Here is a 25276-nt window from a genome sequence, read left to right on the forward strand (position 1 = left end):
AAGTCATGGGGATGTGATGCACAGCAAGGGAATATAGTCAATAATATTGTAATAAGTGACAGATGGTAACCAGACCTACCCAAGGTGATATAAAATATAGGAAAAAATCACTATGTTATATACCTGAAGCTAATATAATATTGAATGTCAATTACAAGTCAATTTTAAAAAAAGGAGTAATAGTGAAAAAAACAAAACCCACAGAAACAACCCCGAAGTCATCAACTGAAGAATGGATAAACAATAGCGGTAGATTCAAAAAATGGAATATTATTCAGGCATAAAATATATCCAAATACTGATACATACTATAATATGGAAGAAGCTTTAAAACATTTTTCTAAATGAAAGAAACCAATCACAAAGACCATATAATATGTGATTTTATGAAAAGTTCAGAACAAGCAAATCTATAGAGATGCAGTACAGATTAGTGGTTGTTTAAGGCTGCAGGGTGTGGGAGAACCAGCAAATAGGTAGGTGATAGCTAAATGGCACAGTATTTCTTTGGGGGGTGGTAAATGAAAATCTTCTAAAATTGGTGTTGGTGATTGTTACAAAATACTGTGGATAGACTAAAAACCATTCAATTGCATACTCTGGGTCAAATATATGGTATAGGGGTTATATCTCAATAAAACTGCTTTAAAAGAATGTTTTTATTCTTACATCAAAAATGATAGATGTTCATTATCAAATTTAGATTAAAGGAAAACAAATCGGAGAAAATAAAAACAAACATTAAGGAAAAAACACAACATATATTTATCTATGTCAAGTATTCTGTAACATCATTTTTTTTCAAAGATTTTATTTATCTGACAGAGAGAGGGATCACAAGTAGGCAGAGAGGCAGGCAGAGAGAGAGGAGAAAGCAGGCTCCCTGCTGAGCAGAGAGCCCAATGCAGGACTCAATCCCAGGACCCTGAGATCATGACCTGAGCCAAAGGCAGAGAGGCTTAACCCACTGAGCCATCCAGGTGCCCCTGTAACATAATTTTTAATGGCTGCACAGTATACTGCCACTGAAGGTGCAATAATTTATTTAACCAAATCTCTTTCATAGGTACAGTGTCCAGGCAGTAGGCACTAGGCACAAGCAGTTATTAATTAAAAGTAAATAAAATTTTACATGGAGTTCTACAACTGCACCAACAACATTTCCAATGCTCAACACCATATGTGGTTAGTGACGCTTGTACTAACAGCACAGATACAGAACATTATCCTCATCACAGAAAGTTCTATTGGACAAGCTGTTTTAGAATGTTTCCAAAGTATTCCTGTTATAAAAAACTTCAAAGGTACAGTACATAAACTTTTTATACATACAGCTGTGCAAATTCCTTTGGAGTAAATACCTAGAAATGAGTCACAGGTTCAAATGGCATACAAATTTTCACCCCCTTTGAAGCTCCAGATACAGGGATGTGTCTAATCCCTTACTAATTTAATAGATAAAGAATAGGATCTTCTGTTTAAAAGCTGCATTGAGAATCATTATGTTTTAAACCTGAAACTAATACAGTTGATCTTTGAACAACATGGGTTTGAACTGAATCGTCCCCTCACACGCAGCTTTTTTTCAACAAGGTCTAATACTATAAATGTATTTTCTATTTTTTTTTTAAGATTTTGTTTATTTATTTGACAGACAGAGATCACAAGTAGGCAGAGAGGCAGGCAGAGAGAGAGGAGGAAGCAGGCTCCCTGCTGAGCAGAGAGCCCGATGCAGGACTCAATCCCAGGACCCTGAGATCATGACCTGGGCTGAAGGCAGAGGCTTCAACCCACTGAGCCACCCAGGTGCCCCACCTCATGATTTTCTTAATATATTGTCTAGTTACTTTTTTTGTATAAGAATAACACAAAATATGTGTTAATCAACTGCTTATGTTATGAGTAAGGTTTTCAGTCAACAGTAGGCTCTTCGGAGTTAAGTTTTTGGGTGGGGAGTCAAAAGTTATATGCAGATTTTCTACTGTGCAGTGGTCAGGGCCCCAACCCCCCCACATTGTTCAAAGGTCAACTATCTTACTGTTGTGCTGTATGTCAACTGCACCTCTATAAAATAAATCAAATAAAAGCTGCACTGATTTGATTAGGGTGGTGGTGAAGTGGGACAAGAGAGGGACAAGATCTCTGGTAACCAGTCTATGGAGACGGTACCAAAAGGATACCAAAGATGGCAGTGTTTGCACACGCTACTACAGTGGCATAGCACCGGTTTGTACAGAAAGTGGGTGGTACCACATTACACTGCCTCCATGTACTGTTTATTTTCAGTAATACCACTTTCAGGGTTAAAAATGAACATATGCTTTCTTACATTTATGTCTGTTTTTTTCCATGAACCAACTTTTCTCAGTGTATTGCTCTACTGAGAGGATAATCTTTTTTCTTATGATCTTATAAGAGTTCTTGAAAGAGGATATGAAAACTCTGTTTTCCAAATACATTCAAATGTATTTCCTTAGCTAGTTATTTGCCTTTGTTATGAAATTTAAGAGGTAAATGTTTATATAAAACAGATAATCTTTTTCTTATGGAGAGGGCTTTCCTTTTTAAGTATTTTAAGTATTTTCGTACCTTTTTTTACAGTTAAACTTTTAAAGTTTTTTTTTTTTTTTAAGTTTTACCTCATAGTATATTCACTGGCATATGACATAAAGACCAAATATAACTTTTTCCTGTTAGAATATTCCCAAATCTTAATAAAATTTTAGGGGGTGAAGTATACAATAAAATTCACCCAAACTACTAAGCAGACATCCAAATTAGTCATCCTTATCTGGAATAAGAAAAGTATATTTTTATATTTTAGAAAATGCTGCCCTCGGGCTTTGGTTTTTTTCCAAGTATCATTTTCACCCAGTCTAGGCACAGCTCTTATATTTTCCTCAAAATAAAGAGAAAAAAATAGACTGTAAGTAAAGAATTTCAAAAAAGTATTTAAGAGGAGCCAAAGACTGAGATCTATTCCCAGGTCCATGAAAGACATGACTGTATTGACCAAACTGCTTTCCTTCACAAAATAAAGGACAACTTCCTTGAGAGGAGCCCCTAATTCCATGACAAATGTTTTTCTCCTCTTAGTAGCAAACATCAGCAGAATTTCTCACTGACAAATTAACGGACTGTTATTTTTACCACTTTTTTACTATTTCATTATGTTTTTATTAGTCTCAAAAATAACTGAAACATGTTACACCTTCTAGTATTTCTTCCAGTTCTCCTGTCTTTTAAGAGAGAATAGTACTCATAAACCCCTATTTTATTTCAACTCTTTACATTCCATATTTCTTAATAAATATGTTATTGTTTAAAAATCTATTCCTTGAAAGATCAATTCTAAAGCTCTAATAAGATCACCCTCTCTCCAAACAAAACACTTGCTCCTCACAGAGGAAAGTCACTTCTGTCCATCTCACATCACAACTGGCGCATGCCTCTACCACAACATTTACCACATCTTATTCCAACTACATTTAACTGTGTCTGCTTACCCTTCTAGCCTGTGAGCTCCCTGAAATCCCACCAAGATCTATATGGTCTTTCCCGATCTCCACTTTCATCCAAAAACTTAGCACAGAGCCTGATAAATAAAAGACCCTGATATCCTCTGTTAAAATGACGGAACAAAGCTTGCCAAGAGCAACTGCCCTCCCTTTTAATCATTCAAGATTCTCATTTGTTCTTCAGATTCCTTTAATAATACTTACCCCAAGCATGCTCTTATTTACATGAAGATATGCTTTATAAATAGGGGCAACCCTCCGCAAAGACTGCACTATATTTTAACAAAGTACTTATACATACATGAAATAAAATACCACTTGTGACACAGGTTATTCCTGTTTGCACTTACAGGTAGAAAAACTGAAGCTACAGAAGGATGAGAAATTTGTCAAAGGTAACAGCACTAGCAGACCACAGGGTTTGATGCGGAGGGATTCTAGCCCTTTGTGTAATGTACTTTTCACCACATCAAGCAAGTTTTCAGATGAATAATCTTTTAACATAGCATCAGCTGTACAAGAAATACTTACACTGACCCCAGCGACCTGTTCTTGGGTTCAAATAATTTGGATAAAGACCATTTGGACGATCCATCTTCTGAAGTAGTTTCCGAATGTGCATTACCTTAACACAAATAAAGAATACAATTAATAAAATAAATGTCATCAAGGCTTTATATTAACCTAAGCTTTGTGCGTTTTCCTCACTCAGAACCTACACCATCTCCCCCTTGCTTTTTTCTGTGTGTGGTCAGGAAAGGCTTCTACTTTATAACTGATTCATTATTTTTATAAGATTAAAAATAACCATTAATTAAAGATCAAGCAACAATTAAAAACATGAAGAAAAAAGCATGGGAAAAAACAATTTAAATGCCAACATTTTACCATCCAGAAATAGTCATCAGAAACATCAGTGATAAACGTCATTCCAGACATATTCACTACGTACTTATCTAAATATAAGAACAGAAATAATTTCATAGAAATGGAAACAAAGAATGACTAATTTCAACTAAATTGTTGAACTCTAAATATTGATTCCACAAAAGCTATCTCTGAATTCCTAAAATCCCAAAAATTCTGATTCCTAAAAGATCTCCCTAATACTAGAAAGGGGAAAAAAATCATAAAATATACTAAAAAGATGGAAACTTTTCCAAGGACTTTATCTTCATTCATCTATAGATTGGATGGATTTTGTCAGTGCTTACAAAAAAAAGGCACAAATGTATTCTATTCCTGGTATTCTTATTTGAGAATGTTCTCTTTACATCTGAAAGATAACCCACTTGGTATCCATGTCTTGGGGAAATAATCTACTTCACTATTTTGGGGGCTGGAACACAGCACGCATCCTTTGATGGACAATGTCCCAGTCATTTCTCCTTTGGCTGGACTTTGAAATGAGGCGGTTTTAGGAACGGGCTCAGGGATGCTGTGTCCCCCCTGTTCTTTCAAGGCTGAGACCAGCTCTATGTACAGCAGTCTCAATCTGAGTAATTCCATGAACCAAGGTTAGTCAGTTTGAACCGACGCTGCTAAGAAAAACGAAAAATTGCACTGTTTTGTCTTCTAAAAATTATCCACATGTTGTATCCTCCGTACCTCTTCCACATCTATCATTTCTTCTCAGAATCTTTCTATCCATCTCTTTCCTAATGTCTATACCTCTACTAGCTTGTCTTGATTTGGTCTTCTAAGTCCATCGCTGTATTTTCAACACCTCCTTTGTATTGCTTCCAATTTGGCCTTCATTTTTGGTGATAACTTTTTCTTGTAATTTGTTACTGATAGCACATCTTACTGTCTCTGAGCACTTGTATTTCTGCTCATATACTTGATTTACAGAGAGGGGGGCTCTATTATCTTCCCCCTCATGGTGATGTTTGGTCAGGATTTAACTGAGAGGTATTTTTTTTGTTATTACTTACATATCATGTTCCTTCCCTCTTTTTTTCTGATAATATCTTTGTATAAATTGTACGCTTGTTCTTTTTTGATGAATTACTCACTACTATTTTCCCTGAACCAGCTAGTCACACAAGAGTTTTGACATAAAAGCCCAAGGAGAGTCAAGATGCCTTGTGTCTCCCCAGATAACTGACACTAGCCATGCAGCACTGCTCATAAAAGAAAATCTGTCACTTATTCTCTTCCCTCACCAAAATTTCCTCAGAATTCTTTTATCCCAGCTTCTCAACATACCACATGTTTAGTGAGGTCCAAAAAAGCAACATCATCAGCCTACGACCCTACTCGCAGTGTTGCTCATGAGGACTATGATTTTGTACCTCAAGACATATCACTGATTTCAGAGAACTATACTCTCTTTTTATTTTTGAAATCTATGGCCACAAATAACCTCTCTTATTTCCCAAACCTCGCTATTGATGGGTTATGCCATTGATGGCTTGCTGGCTTGTGCCAACCCTTCTTGCTATTTTGTGATTTGACAGACCAAGTATCCCTTAATTTTGTTAAAAATAGAGTCTTGGGGCACCTGGGTGGCTCAGTGGGTTAAGCCGCTGCCTTCGGCTCAGGTCATGATCTCGGGGTCCCGGGATCGAGGACCGCATCGGGCTCTCTGCTCAGCAGGGAGCCTGCTTCCTCCTCTCTCTCTCTCTGCCTGCCTCTCTGCCTACTTGTGATCTCTCTCTGTCAAATAAATAAATAAAATCTTAAAAAAAAAAAAAAAAAAGAAATACTATTAAAAAAAAAATAGAGTCTTCTATTTCTATTTCTTCTGTTTCTCCTTCTGTCTTTCAGGGGATTCCTATGTGTCAGGTCCTTCACTTGAGAAATACTGTGCTAGATCATCTTCACTTTGCAAATGTATCGCCCTTTCAAACTCTTTATCTCCACCATGACTGTCTCTTGCTTTTATTCCATGTCAGTAAATTGGTTCTCAATCACGTATAGTTACTTTTGCTGTTTTCCATTTATGTATTCATTACAGAAACACAACGTTTAAGGTCTCAGTTTCTTTCTTCAGTTCCACAATATGTTTGTATCATTTTATGATTTATTTTGAGCTCTAATTTTACTGAGTTCAACTGCTATTATTGTATAAATTACTCATGGTGACTTTATATAATTTGAAATGGGTTTCTTTTACATGCTATTTACCACCATGCTTTTGTTACCTCCAAGTTGCAGTACTGTTTGTGTCCTTTTCATCCTGCTCACAATGAACAGGGTAGGTTCTGACGGAGACTTTGATTTGATATGGCACAGCTGTACTGAACTGTCCCTGAATTCCTTCCTACGTTTATCTGGGGAGAGAGAGGTATTCCATCCCCGCTGGACACAATTTGAGATCTGGAGTACTAGTGTTCAAGAAGGATAGAGGTAAGAAGCCCCCCCGCCACGCTGACCCGAGCTGTGAACAGTCGTGTACTCAACAAACCCCGGCACTGATCTCTGTGAGATTAATGGGGAGTACCAAGAATTTGTTGACTTGCTTTCTGGGCCCAGTAAGGATTCAGTGAGAAACTGACCTAAGTACCATACCAGAAATTTTTTACTTTCTTTTTTTTTTTTTTTTTCGTAGTGACTAGTGACATGAGACTACAGCCTTTCCTCCTTTCAGTGCTGTTGATAAGTTTTTATTTACTGTTTTTGTTGTTATTGTTCATCTCATCAGGGAAGGAAAAACTCTGTGGTCAGGCTCCACTGCTGTCTTTACCTGAAAATTCTTCTCAACGGAAGAAATAGTTCATACATAGAAAGGACTACATATAGATTCTACTCACATCCCACTTTAAGAAATACAACACTACAAATACCTTTGCTGCTCTGCTTATACATTCACACATCACTGTCTTTGTCTTGGCTATGTTCACAGTCCTCAATTTTATGTCCACCATTGTCTTAACTCTACTGAAGTCACTTCTGAATTCCTAAACAAAGCATATTATTCAGTTCTGCTTGTGTTGAATTTTTTTTTAAAGTTGTATCCTATTTTTTTTGTTTTGTTTAAGAAGGAGAGAGAGATGTGTAGGGGAGGGCTAGAGAGAGAGACGGAGAGAGAACCTTAAGCAGACTCCCATGTCCAGTGCACAGCCCAATTCAGGGCTCAATCTCCTGAGATCATGATGTGGGCTGAAATCAAGAGTTGGACGCTCAACTGACTGAGTCACCCAGGCACCCAGTATATTATTTTAACTGATAAATGTCACTACGATTCCTTTATTTAACTGCTGTATTGAATTTTATTATATAAAATGCTAATACAAACAATGCTTCTATGTATATAATATAAATGCACACATCAAAGAGTAGAACTGCTGGGCCATAGGGTATATGTATTTTAAACTGTACTACATTTGTCTTTTAAATATAGGCCTTTAATGCTCTTAGAATTGTTAGAATCCACAATGCTACCCTTATCATAATGGTTGCACATAAGATCTACTTACGGAATGTCTATTCCATTCATCAGTCTGTCTGTCTTATGCAACAATGATTCACTGTGAGTGTTGGAAACTGGGTAATACAAACCCACTCCACATGTTTTTCTTCAGGAGTGCCTTGAAATTTTTCTCTTCTATATAAATTCTTGTCAAGTTTCATTTTTATAAAAGAAGCCACTGGAGTTTTGACTGCCATTGAATTGATACCATAGATCTATCTGGATAAAACTAAAATTTTTATGATATTCCTTAGCTCTACATGAACATAACATACCTCTCTGCTTACTTAGGTCCTCTTTAGTGTCATTTAATTGTTTTGAACTTCATTCATCCTTTGTTAAGTTTATTTGTAGGAAACATAAACTCTTGTTTCAACCAGATGTTTTTGTAAAGTGATACTTTCTTGCTGGTTGTAGCTGGTGCAGAGAAATGCTGTTGATGTTTCATATCTACATTGGTCTTTTATTCAGAACTACATATATGTTCTTATTTCTAATAATTTAATACAGATTATCTTAATATTTTATATAAATAATCATGTAATCTATGCATAATTACTCTTTCCTTTCTTCCTTTTCAATCCAATTCAATTCTTTAACTTCTTGCTCATTTTGTTTTTCTTGTCTTACCATGCAGGCTAGGAACACTGCAGCACAATGCTGAACAGAATGGAATTTTTGAAAACCCATTAATGATTCTCAGACAACAGTAAATATTTTAAATAGAAAGGACATTTCTTTAGATAATTTAAAAAGAAAAAAAACGGGGAACCAAAGTCCTGATAAAGACATTTCTAGAAAGGTAAAATTTTCTGAGCATTAATCAAGTCTGTTGGCAAATCTTAAAGAACTCTTTTATAACAAACACAGAAAAGAAGGCAAGAAGACCAACCTTTTTGTAGTAAACTGGGTCCCCCGTCAAGTAGCTGAGGTGGACAAACTCCATGTGCAGTGTACCAAATTCAGCAAGAATGCTGCTCCCCGCAGATGCCCAGCCCCAGTTTCGCCCTACTCCACTGAATGAAAGCCAAGGTAAAAGGAGACAGAATAGGAAAAAGACCAAACATATTTTTAATGAATACATAAACTTTCATTCTCTTAATTATACTTAACACAACAGCTTATTTGTAGCTAATCGCTTATTTTATCACTTAAAAATTTTTTGAATAGGTAATGTTTTAAATATCAAAACAAAATAGAAAAGTACATACAGTAAATAAATTTTACCCCAGAAATCTCATCTCTCCTCATCCCACCAGGCCCCACAGATAATCACTTTCATTAGTTTCTTATGTATTACTACAGGAATTTTATGCACACATAAGCAATCCAAATATTTTTTCCTTTATTAAACAGAATACAGCAAAGTACACATACAGCTCGTTATCCTGCCTTTTACTCTTAAGATGCACTGCAGTAGACTTTCCGTATCAGTTCATAAATGATTTTCTTTTTTATAGTTGTACAGAATTCCATGATATTAATAATTTTCAACTGGAATGCCCCACCCCAGGGGTATATGAAAATGTGTGTGTGAGAGCATTCCAAGTTGTATCAAACCTTGAAGGTGCAATTAGTATTTATTGTGCTAGGGCCAAAGATGTAACATGTCCAACAATGATCAGCACAGTGTCACACAATAAAGAACTATCCTGCCCCATGTGCTGATAGGACCTGTGTAAAAATTTAAGTAAATTATGAACCAACATAATTATCAATCCTCTGTTGGTGGTCCTTTCGCATTTTCCTAATATTCTGCTATTAATAACAACTTCCATAGTGAATAATTTTATGTACATTTCTTTTGTGTAGATATATCTCTAGGGTATTTTCCTGCCTTTTTCAGCCTGCCTCATAATTTATTGGAAGCTATACAATATAAGTGAAAAAGCATAGACCCTTTGAGCATTACATCCTTTCTAAAGGTTAAGTTTCTTCAGAAACACAGGGTGAGTACACAGGATGAGTAGAGGCAGACTACTCAGGTGTCAGGCTTTGCTAAGGGTAGCCTACTTCCATTTACCTGCTACTTTTAGGGAGTTCCCTCTGGGATCTCAGCTGGAAGCCTGAGGTGTTCCCAAGGGCCCTTCACCTTTGCAGCCTTAAACTCTAACTTCTGCCTCCCCCGTACCATGTGGCTGTTAATTTTTTTTTCCTTGACTCTTGCCCTATGCATGTTAAACTGCAGAAACAGTAAACAACTTGAGGGAAATTTGTACATAAACCACCGGGCTTTTCTCCTCTGCAATTTTCTCCTGCCTTGAGATTTTTGTCCCTCATGCCTCAGCCACTCTGGCAACTCTAAGATCTGACCATAGTGCCTTCTGACCCAAATAACCACCACTTCAGCCTTGGCCTTTATGCCTGCATCAGGATTTGGAACATGCTCTCAGGGAAAAGGCCAATGTTTATATGGACACAATGTTCTCCTAGGAAGTCCCATCTGAGTTAGTTGCTCTCCAAGACCACTGAACCATTTTATCTAGGTTCTATGATTGGTTTTGGTGGGAGGATTGATCTGATACAAGGTATTCCATGGTTGGAACTGTAAGTCTAGATTAATTTTTCAAGTAGCATTGTTCATGGGTTATTCCTATGAGAGCTCTAAACCATTCTTCAGGGTCTTTTCTACTTTTAGGAGGAAGTAAAAATAGAAATCTTTCTCTTATTTGTGTACTGCCAATTCAATACACCATTATTATTTATTTGTCCTGAGAAAACATTAAAATAGATGTTAAGACACTACTACCTTGCTTAAAGTTCTTTAATTGGTTGGTGCTAATTTTACACTGTCTTTGAAAATATGATAGGAAGACAAATACCACACACAGATTCTTTTGTAGCTAGAAGTCAGAATCAAGGAAGAAATATGGATACAGTAACTATACAGTCATTCATTTCCAAATATTAAGAGCCCAGGGGCATCTGGGTGGCTTAGTGGGTTAAGCCTCTGCCTTTGGCTCAGGTCATGGTCTTGGGGTCCTGGGATTGAGGCCCGCATCAGGCTCTCTGCTCGGCAGGGAGCCTGCTTCCCCCTCTCCCTCTGCCTGCCTCTCTGCCTACTTGTCATCTCTCTCTCTCTCTGTCTGTCTGTCTCTCTCTCTCTGTCAAATAAATAAATAAAAATTAAAAATCAAGAGCCTATCTTGCTCTGGGAGATACAGTAGTGAACCTGACCTAGAACATTCCTACTCCTAAACTAAATAAAACCATTTGAAATAGTGATAATTGTTATGAAGAAAATTTACCAGAGAAATAGAACATTAAGCACTAGTGACAGAAGTTAAAAGAAAGGCTCTTTATGTATAACAGAGAAATTGTTTCTGAAATGACACAATTTGCGCTGAAATCTACATTAAGAGAAGGAGCCAGTGATGAATAGCTCTGGAAGAAGAGCATTTCCAGTAGAGGAAGCAACAAATGCAGTACTGTTTCCAGTAGAGAAAACAACAAATGACCCTGAGGAAAAGGAAGGTGGCCGGTGTGGCTACAGAGCAGGAAGGGGAAGTGAATGATAGAGGATGAGGTTAGAGAGCTAGGTATAATCAAAACTACACAAGAATTCTGTAAGGCCATGCTAAATTTAAACCATTTTTATTCTAAGTGTGATGGAAAGTCACGGGGGATTTTAAGAAATGTAACATCATATTTAAGGAAGAAAGCATACTATTTAGAAAGATTACCCAGGCATCGGCATGATAAATGGATTACAGAGTGGTCAAGTATAAACACGAAGTCCCTAGGAAGTCCAACAGCTTACCCTTCCCTATAAAAACTTCCCGTCCAAAGGTCCCAAAGGAAAGTTTCATTCAAAGTACCTTTAAACAGTTTTCAAAACATTAAATGCTAAACAAGATTTTTCATGTACTTCAGACACAACTCACAGAAACAATCTAAAATGTTAAATTTGATACCTGTCTACATTTCAACAACTCTGAAAAATAAAAAAAAATCCCTTAGAAGATGATGTAATACTAATGAGAACAGAATAGCTCCAACTATACAAAGGTGATGAGGTGACAAAAACAACCAGATCATAATTCCATGCAAATGGTGTAATTTTTAACTGATCAAAAATAAAAGGTATAGACATTAAAATGTACACATATACAAGCATGATCTCTCTTGACTGACCACCAGCAAGTGGATTTTAGAAATGTTTGAAAAACTCCTGGTGATTTACAAGACCAATCAACCTAAGTGTCCTACACTGTATTTTTTTTTATAATGAGTTATCTATACATTGTTTTTATTTTCCTCAAAGTCTTTTGAAAATTTCTAATGGAGGAATTCAAGAAATAAAGTTTTCAGTATACTGCAGTTATTAAAAACAGAGCACATGTTTATCTCAGAAAAAGCAAAGGGGGAAATAAACTAAATGACAAAACTTCCAACAATTTTAATTCTTAAATGGGAATATCTTGACTTAGAGGAAGACTCTTGACAGAGCTCCTATTTTTAATTAGATATATACTTCAGTGGGAAAAAATTGAGGCCATCTATGATTTTGCATCAGCTCAATTGGAAGAAATACTGAAGTAAATTAAAAATAGAAGTTTGAGAGGCACCTGGGTGGCTCAGTAGTTAAGTGTCTGCCTTCTGCCCAGGTCATAGTCCTGAGGTCCTAGGACTGAGACCCATAGGGCTCTCTGCTCAGCACCGAGCCTGCTTCTCCCTCTCCCCCAAAACTCATGTTCTCTCTCTCACTCTCTCATATTTAAAAAAAAAAAAAAAAAAAAAAAAAAAAACCTTTTTAAAAAAAATAGAAGTTTCACACCAAAAAAGAACTCCAAATAATTCAATTAAAAAAATGAGCAGAGGACCTGAAGAGACACTGTTCCAAAGGAAATATAATAACAACATGAAAAAATGCTCAGCATCACTGATCATCATGAAAATCAAAACCACAATAAGGTATCACCTCACACCTGTCAGAATGGCTAAAACCAAAGACACAAGATATAACAAGTTTTGACAAGGATGTGAAGCAAGAGGAACCCTTGTGCACCACTGGTGAGAATACAAACTGGTGCAGCCACTGTGGAAACAGTATGAAGGTTCCTCAAAAAGTTAAAAATAGAGCTACCCTGTGATCCTGTATTTCTACTACTAGATATTCACCCCCAAAATAGAAACATTAATTCAAAAAGATATGTGCATCCCCTATGCCTATTGCAGCATTATTTGAAATAGCTAATATAGGGAAGCAACCCAAGTGTCCGTTGATAGATGAATGTATAAACAAGATGTGGTATATACATACAATGGAGTTACTCAGCCATCAAAAAGAATGAAATCTTGCCATTTGCAACAACATAGATGGAGCTAGCATGTATTATCCTAAGCGAAGTTATGTCAGTCAGAGAAAAACAAACACCACATGATTTCACTCATATGTGGAATTTAAGAAACAAAACAAGTGAACAAAGAAAAGATAAGACAAAATACAAAAACTCTTAAATAAACAAACTGATAGCTGCCAGAGGAGAGGTGGGTGGGCAGATGGGTTGATGAGCAAAAAGAAATGTATAGAACTGCTAAATCATTATACCTGAAACTAACAATGTATGCTCATTATAGTTGAGTGAAAAAAACCCAGGAATGTTATGTAGAATGTACTCTGAATGAAAGCAAGAGAATGGCATTTGTGAAAATACCCAATCAAAATATTAGCATAATCTACTCCAGTCCCGTCCATGTTGATGTTGCTTTTTTTTAAAAAAAAAAAAAAAAAAAAACATAGTCCCTCAACCAACCCTAGGATCTTGTTTATTTTCCTTTACAAAGAAACACACTGAGGTATAATTTAATACAAAAATGCATCAATTCAAGGGTTTTGAGAAATTAATGTACTGATAAAAGAATTAAGCCAATCTCCAAAACCTGTCCTCATGCACCTTTGCAGTCAAATCATACTTCTCCTCCAACCAGTCTCAATCTACTTTCTCTATTACTAGTTTTGTATGTTCTAGAATTTCATGTGAACATAATCACACAATATATACTCCTTTGCATTTGAGTCTTTCATGCACCCTATCCCTGGGATTCATGCATATTGCCATCTCAGTAGCTCAGTTCTTTTTATTACAAAGTGGTGGTCCATTGTGTGAATACAGCAACTAATTAGTTATGCACCTGGTTAGATAAACACCAGGGCTGATTACAGTTTGGGGCTATTATGAATAAGGCTGTTATGAACAACCTCTGTTCAGACATAGGCTTCATTTCTCTTGGGCATGTGAATACTTTGGAAATATAATTTCTGGATTCTGTAATAACTCTATTTTAACTGTAAAAACTGTTCTCCAAAATGGTTGTCCACTACATAGGTCTAGTATCTTGATTTTTTTTTACCACCTACTTTTTCTGATTAGTTCTTTAGTCCTCTTTCCCACCTTCATTTGGATCGAGTATTCTTTAGTATTTCCACTAATTTTTGTCTGTGTGACCGCTTTACGGATTAGAGTATGTACAACTAACATATTGCAGTATACCTTCAAGTAACACGCCCCTTCAGATGTAAACTAACAACATGACAACAGTATACTTTCATATCCCCATACCGACCTTGGTGCTAGTGTGGCTGCACACTTCTCTTCTACATATATTACAGACCTCCAATGTAAACTCACCACATTTGCTTTAAACAGCCAATTACCTTTTAACGAAAACTCTAAGACCAAAGAAAACAAGTATGCCTTTGATACATATTCATATATTTATGCTTCTGCCTGCTTTACATTTCTTTATGTAATGTCATTAAAAGTTCCTATAACATTTCTGGTAATAGAGGCCTGCTAGCAATAAATTCTCTAAGCTTTTGTTTGTCTAAAAATGTCTTAATTTCACCCACAGATTTTAAAAATATTTTTAGTGATTAGAGAATTCTAGATCGACTTTTCTCTTTCAGCGCTTTCAAGATGCATTCCATTGTCTTCTGGCTTGTACCACTTCAGACAAGAAGCAAATGGTACTTCTATCCTTGTTCCCTGTATGTAATGTCTTTTCCTCTGGTGTTAAAAAAATTTTTTTTCACTGATTTTTAACCATTTATTATGTTTCTTTATTTTACCTTGTTTGGGTTTCTTCAAGTGTCTGAAATCTGTGGGATTATAGCTGTTCATCAGCTTGGAAAATCTGGGGCCATTCCCTTTACAAACAGTTTGTCTGCCACTCCTCCTGCTCCCCACCCCCAACCATTCCCTTATACGCACACTAAACATTTAATATCGTCCCATGGGTCATGGGCTTTGTTCCTTTCATTTTTCTTTGTGCTTCAGTTTGGGTGGTTTCTACTGCTATGTCTTCAAGCTCATGGATTTTGTCTGCTGCAATGAAGAATGTGCTGTTAAGCTGATCAAGTTAATTTTTTATTTCATGTATTTCTCAGCACTAGAAGTTCCATTTATTCCTTTATAAAATCTCTCTTCTGATTATGTTCATATTTCCCTTTAAATACCGAGCATACTTTTATGATAGCTATTTTAAAATCCTTTACTGCAATCTCCATTACTGGTTATTCGTGTATGTTTCTACTGATAATTTTTTTCCTCCTGATTTTAGGTTACATTTTCCTGAATCTCTGAATTTTATTTTCTTCATTTAAAGCATTTTCAGTTTTCTTTTGACAGTTATATAACACGTGGACAGCTTAGCTCTTGCAAAGGCTGTTTTCAGGCTTTGCTAGGACAGATCTACATTTGACTTTACTCTGTGGCTAGTTCAGTTCTTTACTAATAAGGCAAGACCTTTCTGTACTTTCAACCTAATATCCCTAGTGTTCAAAGAAGTGTTTTAATTTTTAGCTAGCCAATGTATTCAACTCCCTTTATTATTCAGATGGTTATTCAATTGATCACTTTCTTTTTCTTCCAGGAAAGCAATCATATGATCTGTTATTAATTATAATTTTGTCTCCAATCCATATATCCACTTTATTCTTTTTATTTGGTTACACTTGTTAAAACCTCCAGAAAAATGTGAAATACTTTCTTGCTCTTAATTTTAATGTGATGTCTTCAACATTTCACTAATTCTTTTGTTTAATTAAAGATGTACAACTTCCACTCTTTTTTTCATGTCAGGCATCTTTTGGTACCTAGATGATATAAATAAAACCATTCTCTCTGTTTTCTTCTAGTACTTACACCCCCCAAAAAGTACAAATAAAAATGTAAAAGGTTAAGCATTTTTAAGTGAACTTAAAAACTTTTTACATGAACTTCAGAATCCATATAAAAGAAGCTGTATACCTCCACTCACTTGACAGAGAATAAAATTTAAATAAATGAAAAGACATAAATTATAGGAAAGGAAGATTTCATGTGAAGATGTTCCCTAAATTAATTTCTAAATTTAGTGCAAACCCAACTAAACTATAAAATATGAAGAAATAAACTAGACACAGTAATTCAAAATTTCTTATAAAGAAAATGAGTATGTAAGAACAACTGAAACTGAGAAGCAGGATACTAAAGGGACCAGTCCAACCACACAATAAAGAAATTATAAGCAATTAAATCAATGCAGAGTTAAAATAAACATACTAATTAATACAACAGAAGAAAGTCTAAAAAATAGTCCCATATATTTGGAAATACTTTTTACATTTCATTATATTTATCATAAAATTATGACTTCAGTAGGCATTGAAAAGTTACTCAGTAGGTAATGTCAGAGCATTACCTAAGTATCTCAAAAAAATAAAGCTTGATTTTTATCTTTCTTCCTACACCACAATAAATGCCAAATGGATCAAAGGTATAAAAGAAAAATTAAACCATTATTGTACTAGAAAATATATAAATCTTTGAAGGAAAACCTCCCATAAATAATAGCAACAGCAAAAAGTATTTGCAACATACATAACAAAGTACTGATTCAGCTAATATACAAAAAGATCTTAAGGATTCATTTTTTTAATATCCACTGGAAAACAGGAAAGGATATAAAAAAGCTTTGCACTGAATAAAATATACCCAACTTCACTCAAAAGCCAGTGAAATGAAAATTAAAATAATGTTTCATTTTATACCTGATAAATAATAATAAACAGTACTTGCAAAATGTTAGGTAATTCTTTGACCCAGCATTTCTACCAAAGACATACCAACACATATACATGTACACATATGTACACACACACACACACACACACACACACACGATTCCCAACATATGCAGGGCCTTTCTTCTAGCATTTTTTAATAGGAAAAATTGGAAAATAATCTAACAGTTCATTAATATCAGATCTATTTTAAATGAACTATGGTGCCTTCATAATCATTATTATAAAGTTCTTAAAAAGAATGAAGTAGGGAGCCTGGATGGCTCAGTAGGTTAAGCCTCTGCATTCCTCTCAAGTCATGATCTCAGGGTCCTGGGATCAAGGCCTGCATTGGGGGGGTCTCTGCTCAGCAGGGAGCCTGCATCCCCCGCCCCCACCTGCTTCTCTGCCTACTTATGATCTCTCTCTCTCTCTCTGTCAAATTAAACAAACAAACAAACAAACAAAGAATGAGGTAAATAACCCTAAGAGTTGATATGGAGTAATTTTCAAGACCTACTGATAAGTGAAAATGACAAGAAAACAATACATGTATGCAAGGGTATGAATGCATCTATAAATACTTAACATGTCTGGAAGGATACTCAAGATCTTAATTTGTAATAATGGCTTCCCTAAAGAACAAGGGGTTTGGAACTGAAGGTTTATTTTACAGCTGAGTATATGCTACTTCAATACATGTGTATTTACCCAATATAAGCAGTTCTTTTTCTTAAAATATCTAGCTAAATAGACAAGAAAGTAAGGGTGGAGGGAATAAAAAGGGGAGAGAGGGAGGAAGTGGGAAGGGAGAGAGAAAAAGGAAGAAAGAATCTATTTTACTGTTGTTTTTGTAGTCTTAGGAGAAGGAAGTAAAAAAGATACAGTAAGAAAGCGAATTCTGATTCCTACTTAGAAGTGATACAGTGGTTTAACAAAAATAGGGTCACATTCTTGTATATACTGCTTTTTCACCTAACAGATCACAAGTATTATCTTTCTTCAAAAATTCACTTTCCAGAACATCATTTCAAATGTCTGTGTCACATTTCACTCTATAAACATGCCACTCCTTTGAATTTAATTACATTCTATACTCATTAATATAAACTTCACTGCTATGAGCATCCTTACAATTAATGTTCTGTAAACACTTAAAATTACTAGAAAAAAAAACAAAAACAAAAAACCCACTTAAAATTACTTTGTATTAAGATAAATTTCTAGAAGTAAAATTATAAGGTCAAAAGGCAGGTATATTTCAAAGTTTCTGAAACCCACAGCCAAGCTGTCTTCCAAGTTACTCAAATTTCCAATTCCAACAACTCTGTGTAGTTCTTATTTCTTCACTTTGTCAGTCCTAAATAAAACCACTCTCTTTCTGTCAATTTTCTAGGTAAAAACATACAGTCTTATTCAAATATGAATGTTTCTGATTACTAAAGTGGCTGAAGATTTTTTATGTTTTTTAATTACCCATTCGTGTATTTAGTAGCTTTTTAAATAATTTACTGACAAATAATTTTAAGTCAGTAAAAGCTATTTATATATTAAGAATGACACGCATATGCTATCAATACCAGTACTGTTAACATTGTTCTAGTTTGTTATTCCCCTTAAATTTTATTCATGGTATATTTTTATAATAACTTTAAGTTCAACATGATTGAAAAATTCAAGAGAAGCAAGCATATGCTTTAAATTTAAATATTTCCTAAATAATTTAAAATTTAAATATTTCCACCATTCTGGTGGTAGAGCCAGATGTGTAAGCAGATAGTTACTTCATTGGTACATAGAACGAGAGAAAAAGGAGCAAGAGTTCTACCACAGAAACCTAGAGAAAGACCCTACTTGGAGTGGGGGAGGTGGTGTTGGTGATGAGATTAGGAAGTAATATCTGAGCTGTGCCTTATAGAGCAAGTCAACACTCAGCAAACCCTGAATGAGTGGCTGATGCTTCTCCCATTTCCCCTTGATAAACCAATTCCTGGAGGGCAAAGTCCAGCAAGCGAATGAGGAAGGGAGGAAGAAATTCAACATGATAGCTTTAAGTTCAACATGATTGAAAAATTCAAGAGAAGCAAGCATATGCTTTAAATTTAAATATTTCCTGAAGTAAAAAGTTTTGTTAAATGCTTGTTTTCTCTGCCTCTTTGACAGAGATCTGCAAATTTTAAGGTACGCAATCTTTTGTTTTAAAATTCCAATACAGTTAGTGTACAGTGTTATCTTTGTTTTGGGTATACAATATAGCGATTCAACAATTCTACATATTACTCAGTTGTCCATCATCATAAGTGTAGTCTTAATCCCCATCACCTAATTCTCCACCACCCACCCACCTCTCCTCTGATAACCAGCTTCTTCTCTAGTTAAGAGTCTGTTTTTTGTTTTTCTTATTCATTCTTTCTTTGTGTTTTAATGGTCCTAATTTTTAACTACCTACTCCTTCCTCAATAATGAGAGAGCAATCCAAGCTAAAAATTTATCCAAAATCACAGTAGACAATTCCTCTTAGAAACCCTTTACTGAACCCTGGGTGATAACACAACTTCCTTCCTTCCTTCAGTGACATAGCGGTTTGAGGGTTATGTGGAGGATACCAAAACTGTTGGCCAGGAAACTTCATCTCTGGGTGGTTCCTTCTGCTCTCTTTTTAATGGAGTCTTCCATGTATGGTTTTCTGCATGCTGGTTATTCTGCATATTCGGTTTAGCTTCATTTACTGTGCTTCTGCCAACCATGTAAGAATCATACCATTGCTTATGAGACTTCTGTCTGGAATAGGTGTTATTTGAAAGCAGTCACCATGTTCAGTGTTAAGAATATGGTGGTGAACAAAACAAGCACGGTTCTGTGGGACGGATATACACAGCAAGACAATTCAATCTAATGTAGGGGTTAAGCAACATTGCCTTTGAATGTTATTGCCTTCAGAAGGGCAAAAAACTCCCAAGAAAGTGCTTCCAATCTGTTCCACAAGTTAACCCCCCAGAAATAAAGTAACCTCCTTTACTCATGCCCTATGGATGTCTTGCTACTTTTTCAGAGAAGAGCAAAGAATTTCAAATACACTCTCAAGATCTTCCTTCAATCTCCTGATAATAAGATTTATCTCCGTAACTCCAAGGCAAGCTTTCCAATTAAAGGTTAAGCCTCTTTACAAAATGGCACTTCTGCCCTTTCATAAATCTTCTTACTTACAGGATTAGCTGAGGCATTTGGAGGTTCATATATACTGGTTCCCCATATTTCATCACCAGCCCTTCCTCTAAAAGTTCAATCTTCTCCCCTACAGTTTCTCATCTCCACATCTCTTTTTGGTTAAACTATTTCCTCCATTCAAAATGACCTACCCATCTATATCACCTCTTAGTATCTTACTCTTTTATAATAGCAATTCAATTCAAGGCACTCCATGAAAACTCCCTGATCTTTCTAAATAAACAGAAACTTCCTTTTCTCTGATGACCTCATATCATGTTGGATGCACATTAATGCCTTCTACTTTATAACATAATATTTGGGTAACTGCCATGTGTCATTCCACTGAATATCACAATTTAGCCCTGGCTTGTCCTCTGAAAGTAGAAAGTGAGTGAAATCTGTTGCATTTCTAAATGCTAATAATGAAGCAGCAGAAAGAGAAATTAAGGAATCAATCCCATTTAAAATTGCACCAAAAATAATAAGATACCTAGGAATAAACCTAATCAGTAAGATCAAAGACCTATACTTTTAAAACTATAAAACACTGATGAAAGAAATTGAAGATGACCCAAGAAATGGAATAACATTCCATCCTCACGGACTGGAAGAAAAAATACTGTTAAATTGTCTGTACTACCCAAAGCAATCTACACATTCAATGCAATCCCTATCAAAATCCAACAGTATTTTTCACAAAGCTAGGACAATCAATCCTAAAATTTGTATGAAACTACAAAAGACCCTGAATAGCCTAAGCAATGATGAAAAAGAGAGGCAAAGCTGGAGGCACCACAATTCCAGACTTCAAGCTATATTACAAAGCTGTAGTAATCAAAACAGTATGGTACTGGCATAAAAACAGACACATAGATCAACAGAACAGCAAAGAAAACCCAGAAATGTAGCCACAACTATATGGCCAATTAATCCTCCACAAAGAAGAAAAGAATATCCAATGGAAAAAAGACAGACTCTTCAATAAATGGTGTTGGGAAAACTGGACAGCTCATGCAGAAGAAAGAAACAGGGCCACTTTCTTATACCATATACAAAATTGAATTCATTTCTTTATTATGTTAGTCACCATACAGTACATCATTAATTTTTAATTAGTTTTGATGTAGTTTTGATGTCATTGTTTATGTATAACACCCAGTGCTCCATGCAATCTGTGCTCAACATGGGTTAAAGACTTAAATGTGAGACCTGAAACCATAAAAATCCTAGAAGAGAGCACAGGCAGTAACTTCTTTGACACAACTTCTTTCTAGATACATCTCCCAACTCAAGGGAAACAAAAGCAAAATTAAACAATTGGCACATCACCAAGATAAAAAGCTTCTGCACAGCAAAGGAAATAACAAAAATAAAAAAGCAACCTATGGAATGGGAAAAGGTTTAGTGATAAAGGTTTAGTATCCAATATATAAAGAACTTCTAAAACCTGACATCCAAAAAATGAGCAACCCAATTAAAAAATGGGCAGAAGACATGAATAGACATTTTTCCAAAGAAGACATACAGATGAAAAGATGCTCAACATCACTTAGCATCAGGGAAATGCAAATCAAAACTAAAATGAGATGTTACCTCACACCTGTCAGAATGGCTAAAATCAACACCACAAGAAACAAATGGTGTAGACGAGAATGTAGAGAAAGGGGAAACCCTCACACACTATTGGTGGGAATGCAAACTGGTGCAGCCACTCTAGAAAACAGTATGGAAATTCCTCAAAAAGTTAAAAACACAACTATTTTATGATCTAGCAACTGCACTACTGGGTATTTACCCAAAAAGCACAAAAGTACTAATTCAAATTACTAAATCAAAATTACTAATTACTACAGCAGCATTATCTACAATAGTCAAATTATGGAAACAGCCCCCCCGCCACACACACGCACAATGGAATATTACTCAGCTATAAAAAAAAGAATGAAATCTTACCATTCACACAACATGGATGGAACCAGAGAGCATTATGCTCACAAAGTAAGTCAGAGAAAACCAAATATGATGCGATTTTATTAACATGTGGAATCTAAGAAACAAAACCAACAAGCAAAGGGGGGAAAATGAGAGAGAGGAAAACCAAGAAACAGACTCTCAACTACAGAAACAACAAAACTGATGGTTACCAGAGGGGAGGTGAGTAGGGGGATGGATTAAAATAGGCGACAGGAATTAAGGATGTGTTGTGATGAATACCAGATGATGTTCTATGAAATCAGTATATGGTACACATGAAACTAATATTACACTGCATTCTAACTAACTGGAATTTAATAAATAAAAACGTAAATGACAGAAGCAGACTGATCCATTGTCAGGAGATAGACCCAGGTATGACCTTTTGATGTTCAATTTCCTTATCTATAAAACAAAGATAACATTTCCTTCATATCTATTTCATACGGATATTGTTAGAATAAGATCATGTTTATAAATGTAGCTGGTGCTAAATAAATTTTTGTGCTTCCTACTAAAAAAAAAAAAAAGTTAAAAACTATGTGTTATTCACCCAAAATTTCTATAGTATGTTACTTAGGAGTGTACAGCAAAAATTTAAAAATTTAAATGCTATTCTTTACTGAATATATGATACCAGTATAAAAGACACATAACAGATAAAACAGATAGTAAACAAGTGACACAAGGATATTTTTATTGTTCCTGATGGACAGAGCCCTACAAATGCATAAATTATTAAAACTTACTTAAACAGAAAATAAATTATCTAACATAACTTATTTAAGTGCTAAAAGATATTAAATTAAAAGTATAAATACTTATTCAAAATGAAATTGTAGACCCAAGTAACTACCAGAAGCTTCTATCAAGCATCTCAGGGGGAGAAAGGAAAGAAAAAAAAAAAAAACCTTTACAAACTCTTTGAGAGAAAAAGAAGAATCACTATCCAACATGTTTTGTTAAAGGAGAACAACCGAGCTAGAGGTTTAAAGGTTTAAAGTTTTGGGAGACAAACCATAAGTGACTCTTAATCTCACAAAACAAACTGAGAGTTGCTGGGGGGAGGGGGTTGGGAGAAGTGGGGTGGGATTATGGACATTGGGGAGGGTATGTGCTTTGGTGAGTGCTGTGAAGTGTGTAAACCTGGTGATTCACAGACCTGTACCCCTGGGGATAAAAATATATGTTTATTAAAAAAAAAAAAAAAAAGAAGGGAATCTTTCTGCCCTTCAACAGACGAATGGATAAGGAAAATGTGGTCCATATACACTATGGAGTATTATGCCTCCATCAGAAAGGATGAATACCCAAGTTTTGTAGCAACATGGACGGGACTGGAAGAGATGATGCTGAGTGAGATAAGTCAAGCAGAGAGAGTCCATTATCATATGGTTTCACTTACTTGTGGAGCATAACAAATAGCATGGACGACATGGGGAGTTGGAGAGGAGAAGGGATTTGGGGGAAATTGGAAGGGGAGGCGAACCATGAGAGACTATGGACTCTGAAAAACAATCTGAGGGGAATGAAGTGGTGGGGGGGTAGGAGGTTGGGGTACCAGGTGGTGGGTATTATAGAGGGCACAGATTGCATGGAGCACTGGGTGTGGTGCAAAAATAATGAATACTGTTATGCTGAAAATAAATAAATTTAATTAATTAAAAAAAAAAGGTTTAAAGTTTTAAAGAGGCTGAAAAAGTCCTAGCAAGATTATTAAAAAGTTCATACAAATCTCATGTATAAAAAAGATACAATGATCCCCCAAAATCAGCAAACAAAATCCAACAATATATAAAAAGAATAGTATAACATGGTCAAACTGTATTTATTCCTTGAATACAATAATGGCTTCTCACTGGAAAACAAATAACATAAATGCCTGCAATAAAAAGATCTAGGAACAAAATTCTTATAAACATTTTAATAACTATAGAAAAATTGCTTAGAAAGAAGTTCAACAATATAAAATTTTAAAACAGACCTCTTAAAATATTAGACATATAGAAATGTCTTATAAGTAACATCGTATTTAATGGTTAAAAACTCACTTTCCACTAAGACAAGAGTATCTTTGGTCACCACTTCTTTCCAATACTGTGCTTTAAGTTCCAGCCAGTACGATAAGGGGGTGGGAGGCAGAATGGATAAAACTGAAACCATCCTTATTCACAGATCAGATGATTTTATATGAAAAAAATACAGAATAATCTCAGATAAATTACTGATGTTAAGGAGAGAATTCAAATTCAGCAAGATTGCTGAATTCAGAATAAGTTTAAGATTTCATTAATTTATTTGATGGACAGGGATCACAAGTAGGCAGAGAGGCAGACGGGGGTGGAGGCGGGAGCAGGCTCCCTGCTGAGCAGAGAGCCCAAAGTGGGGCTCGATCCCAGGACCCAGGATCACGACTGGAGACGAAGGCAGAGGCTTTAACCTACTGAGCCACCCAGGCACCCCTGAATTCAGAATAAGTTTACAAAACAACTATATTCTATATTCTAGCAGTAAAGAACAAAAATTTATAAATACCTTTTTATAGCATTTTTTAAAAGATTTTATTTGAGAGAAAGCAAGAACAAGCAGGGGGAAGGGCAGAGGGAGAGAGAGAATCTCAACCAGATTCCACTCTGAGAATGGAGCCTCATATGGAGTTTGCTCTCAGGACCATTAGATCATGACCTGAGCTGAAATCAACAGCTGGACACTTAACTGACTGAGCCACCCAGATGCCCCTCCAGCACTTTTAATAATGAAGAATCTATGCATAAAACCTAACAAAATTTTTCTAATTTCTGCTCTCATTGTGACCCCTGAAATCTACTAATGACTGAACTAGTCTCTCCTGCAGAAAAAAGTTATAACCTCTGAACAAAATACAAAATGACAACGGCCTAAAGTCCCTGAAGAATAAACAAAAGTGGTCAGATTCCAAGGACAGTGGAAACTAGCAAAAACAGGCTAGCATGAGATTAAGTTTCACACTTTCTCATAGCTCTTATCCCAAAATCTAAAGCCCATATAGGCAGAAGAGTGAAAACCTGATAGAACACTGGTGTCTTAAAGAATCAGATACCAGTTTTTGCAGCAATTACAGCTACTAAAAAAAGA

At 35.6% G+C, this 25276-nt stretch overlaps 1 protein-coding gene across 2 annotated transcripts in view; it reads right to left on the reverse strand.

Annotated features, from left to right (window-relative positions):
• MAN1A2 (mannosidase alpha class 1A member 2) overlaps positions 1 to 25276 on the reverse strand; it is a gene marked incomplete at its 5' end in the record, with an annotated part of 195812 nt that overhangs the window by 61837 nt on the left and 108699 nt on the right. For both annotated transcript variants that reach the window (XM_082688026.1, XM_082688025.1), the window contains 2 exons: positions 4050 to 4143; positions 8825 to 8948. In XM_082688026.1, the coding sequence (XP_082544152.1) occupies positions 4050 to 4143; positions 8825 to 8948 (218 nt within the window). The remainder of the gene's footprint in view (positions 1 to 4049; positions 4144 to 8824; positions 8949 to 25276) is intronic.

The sequence above is a fragment of the Mustela nivalis genome (assembly GCF_964662115.1).
Source record: "Mustela nivalis genome assembly, chromosome: 10".
Lineage (NCBI taxonomy): Eukaryota > Metazoa > Chordata > Mammalia > Carnivora > Mustelidae > Mustela > Mustela nivalis.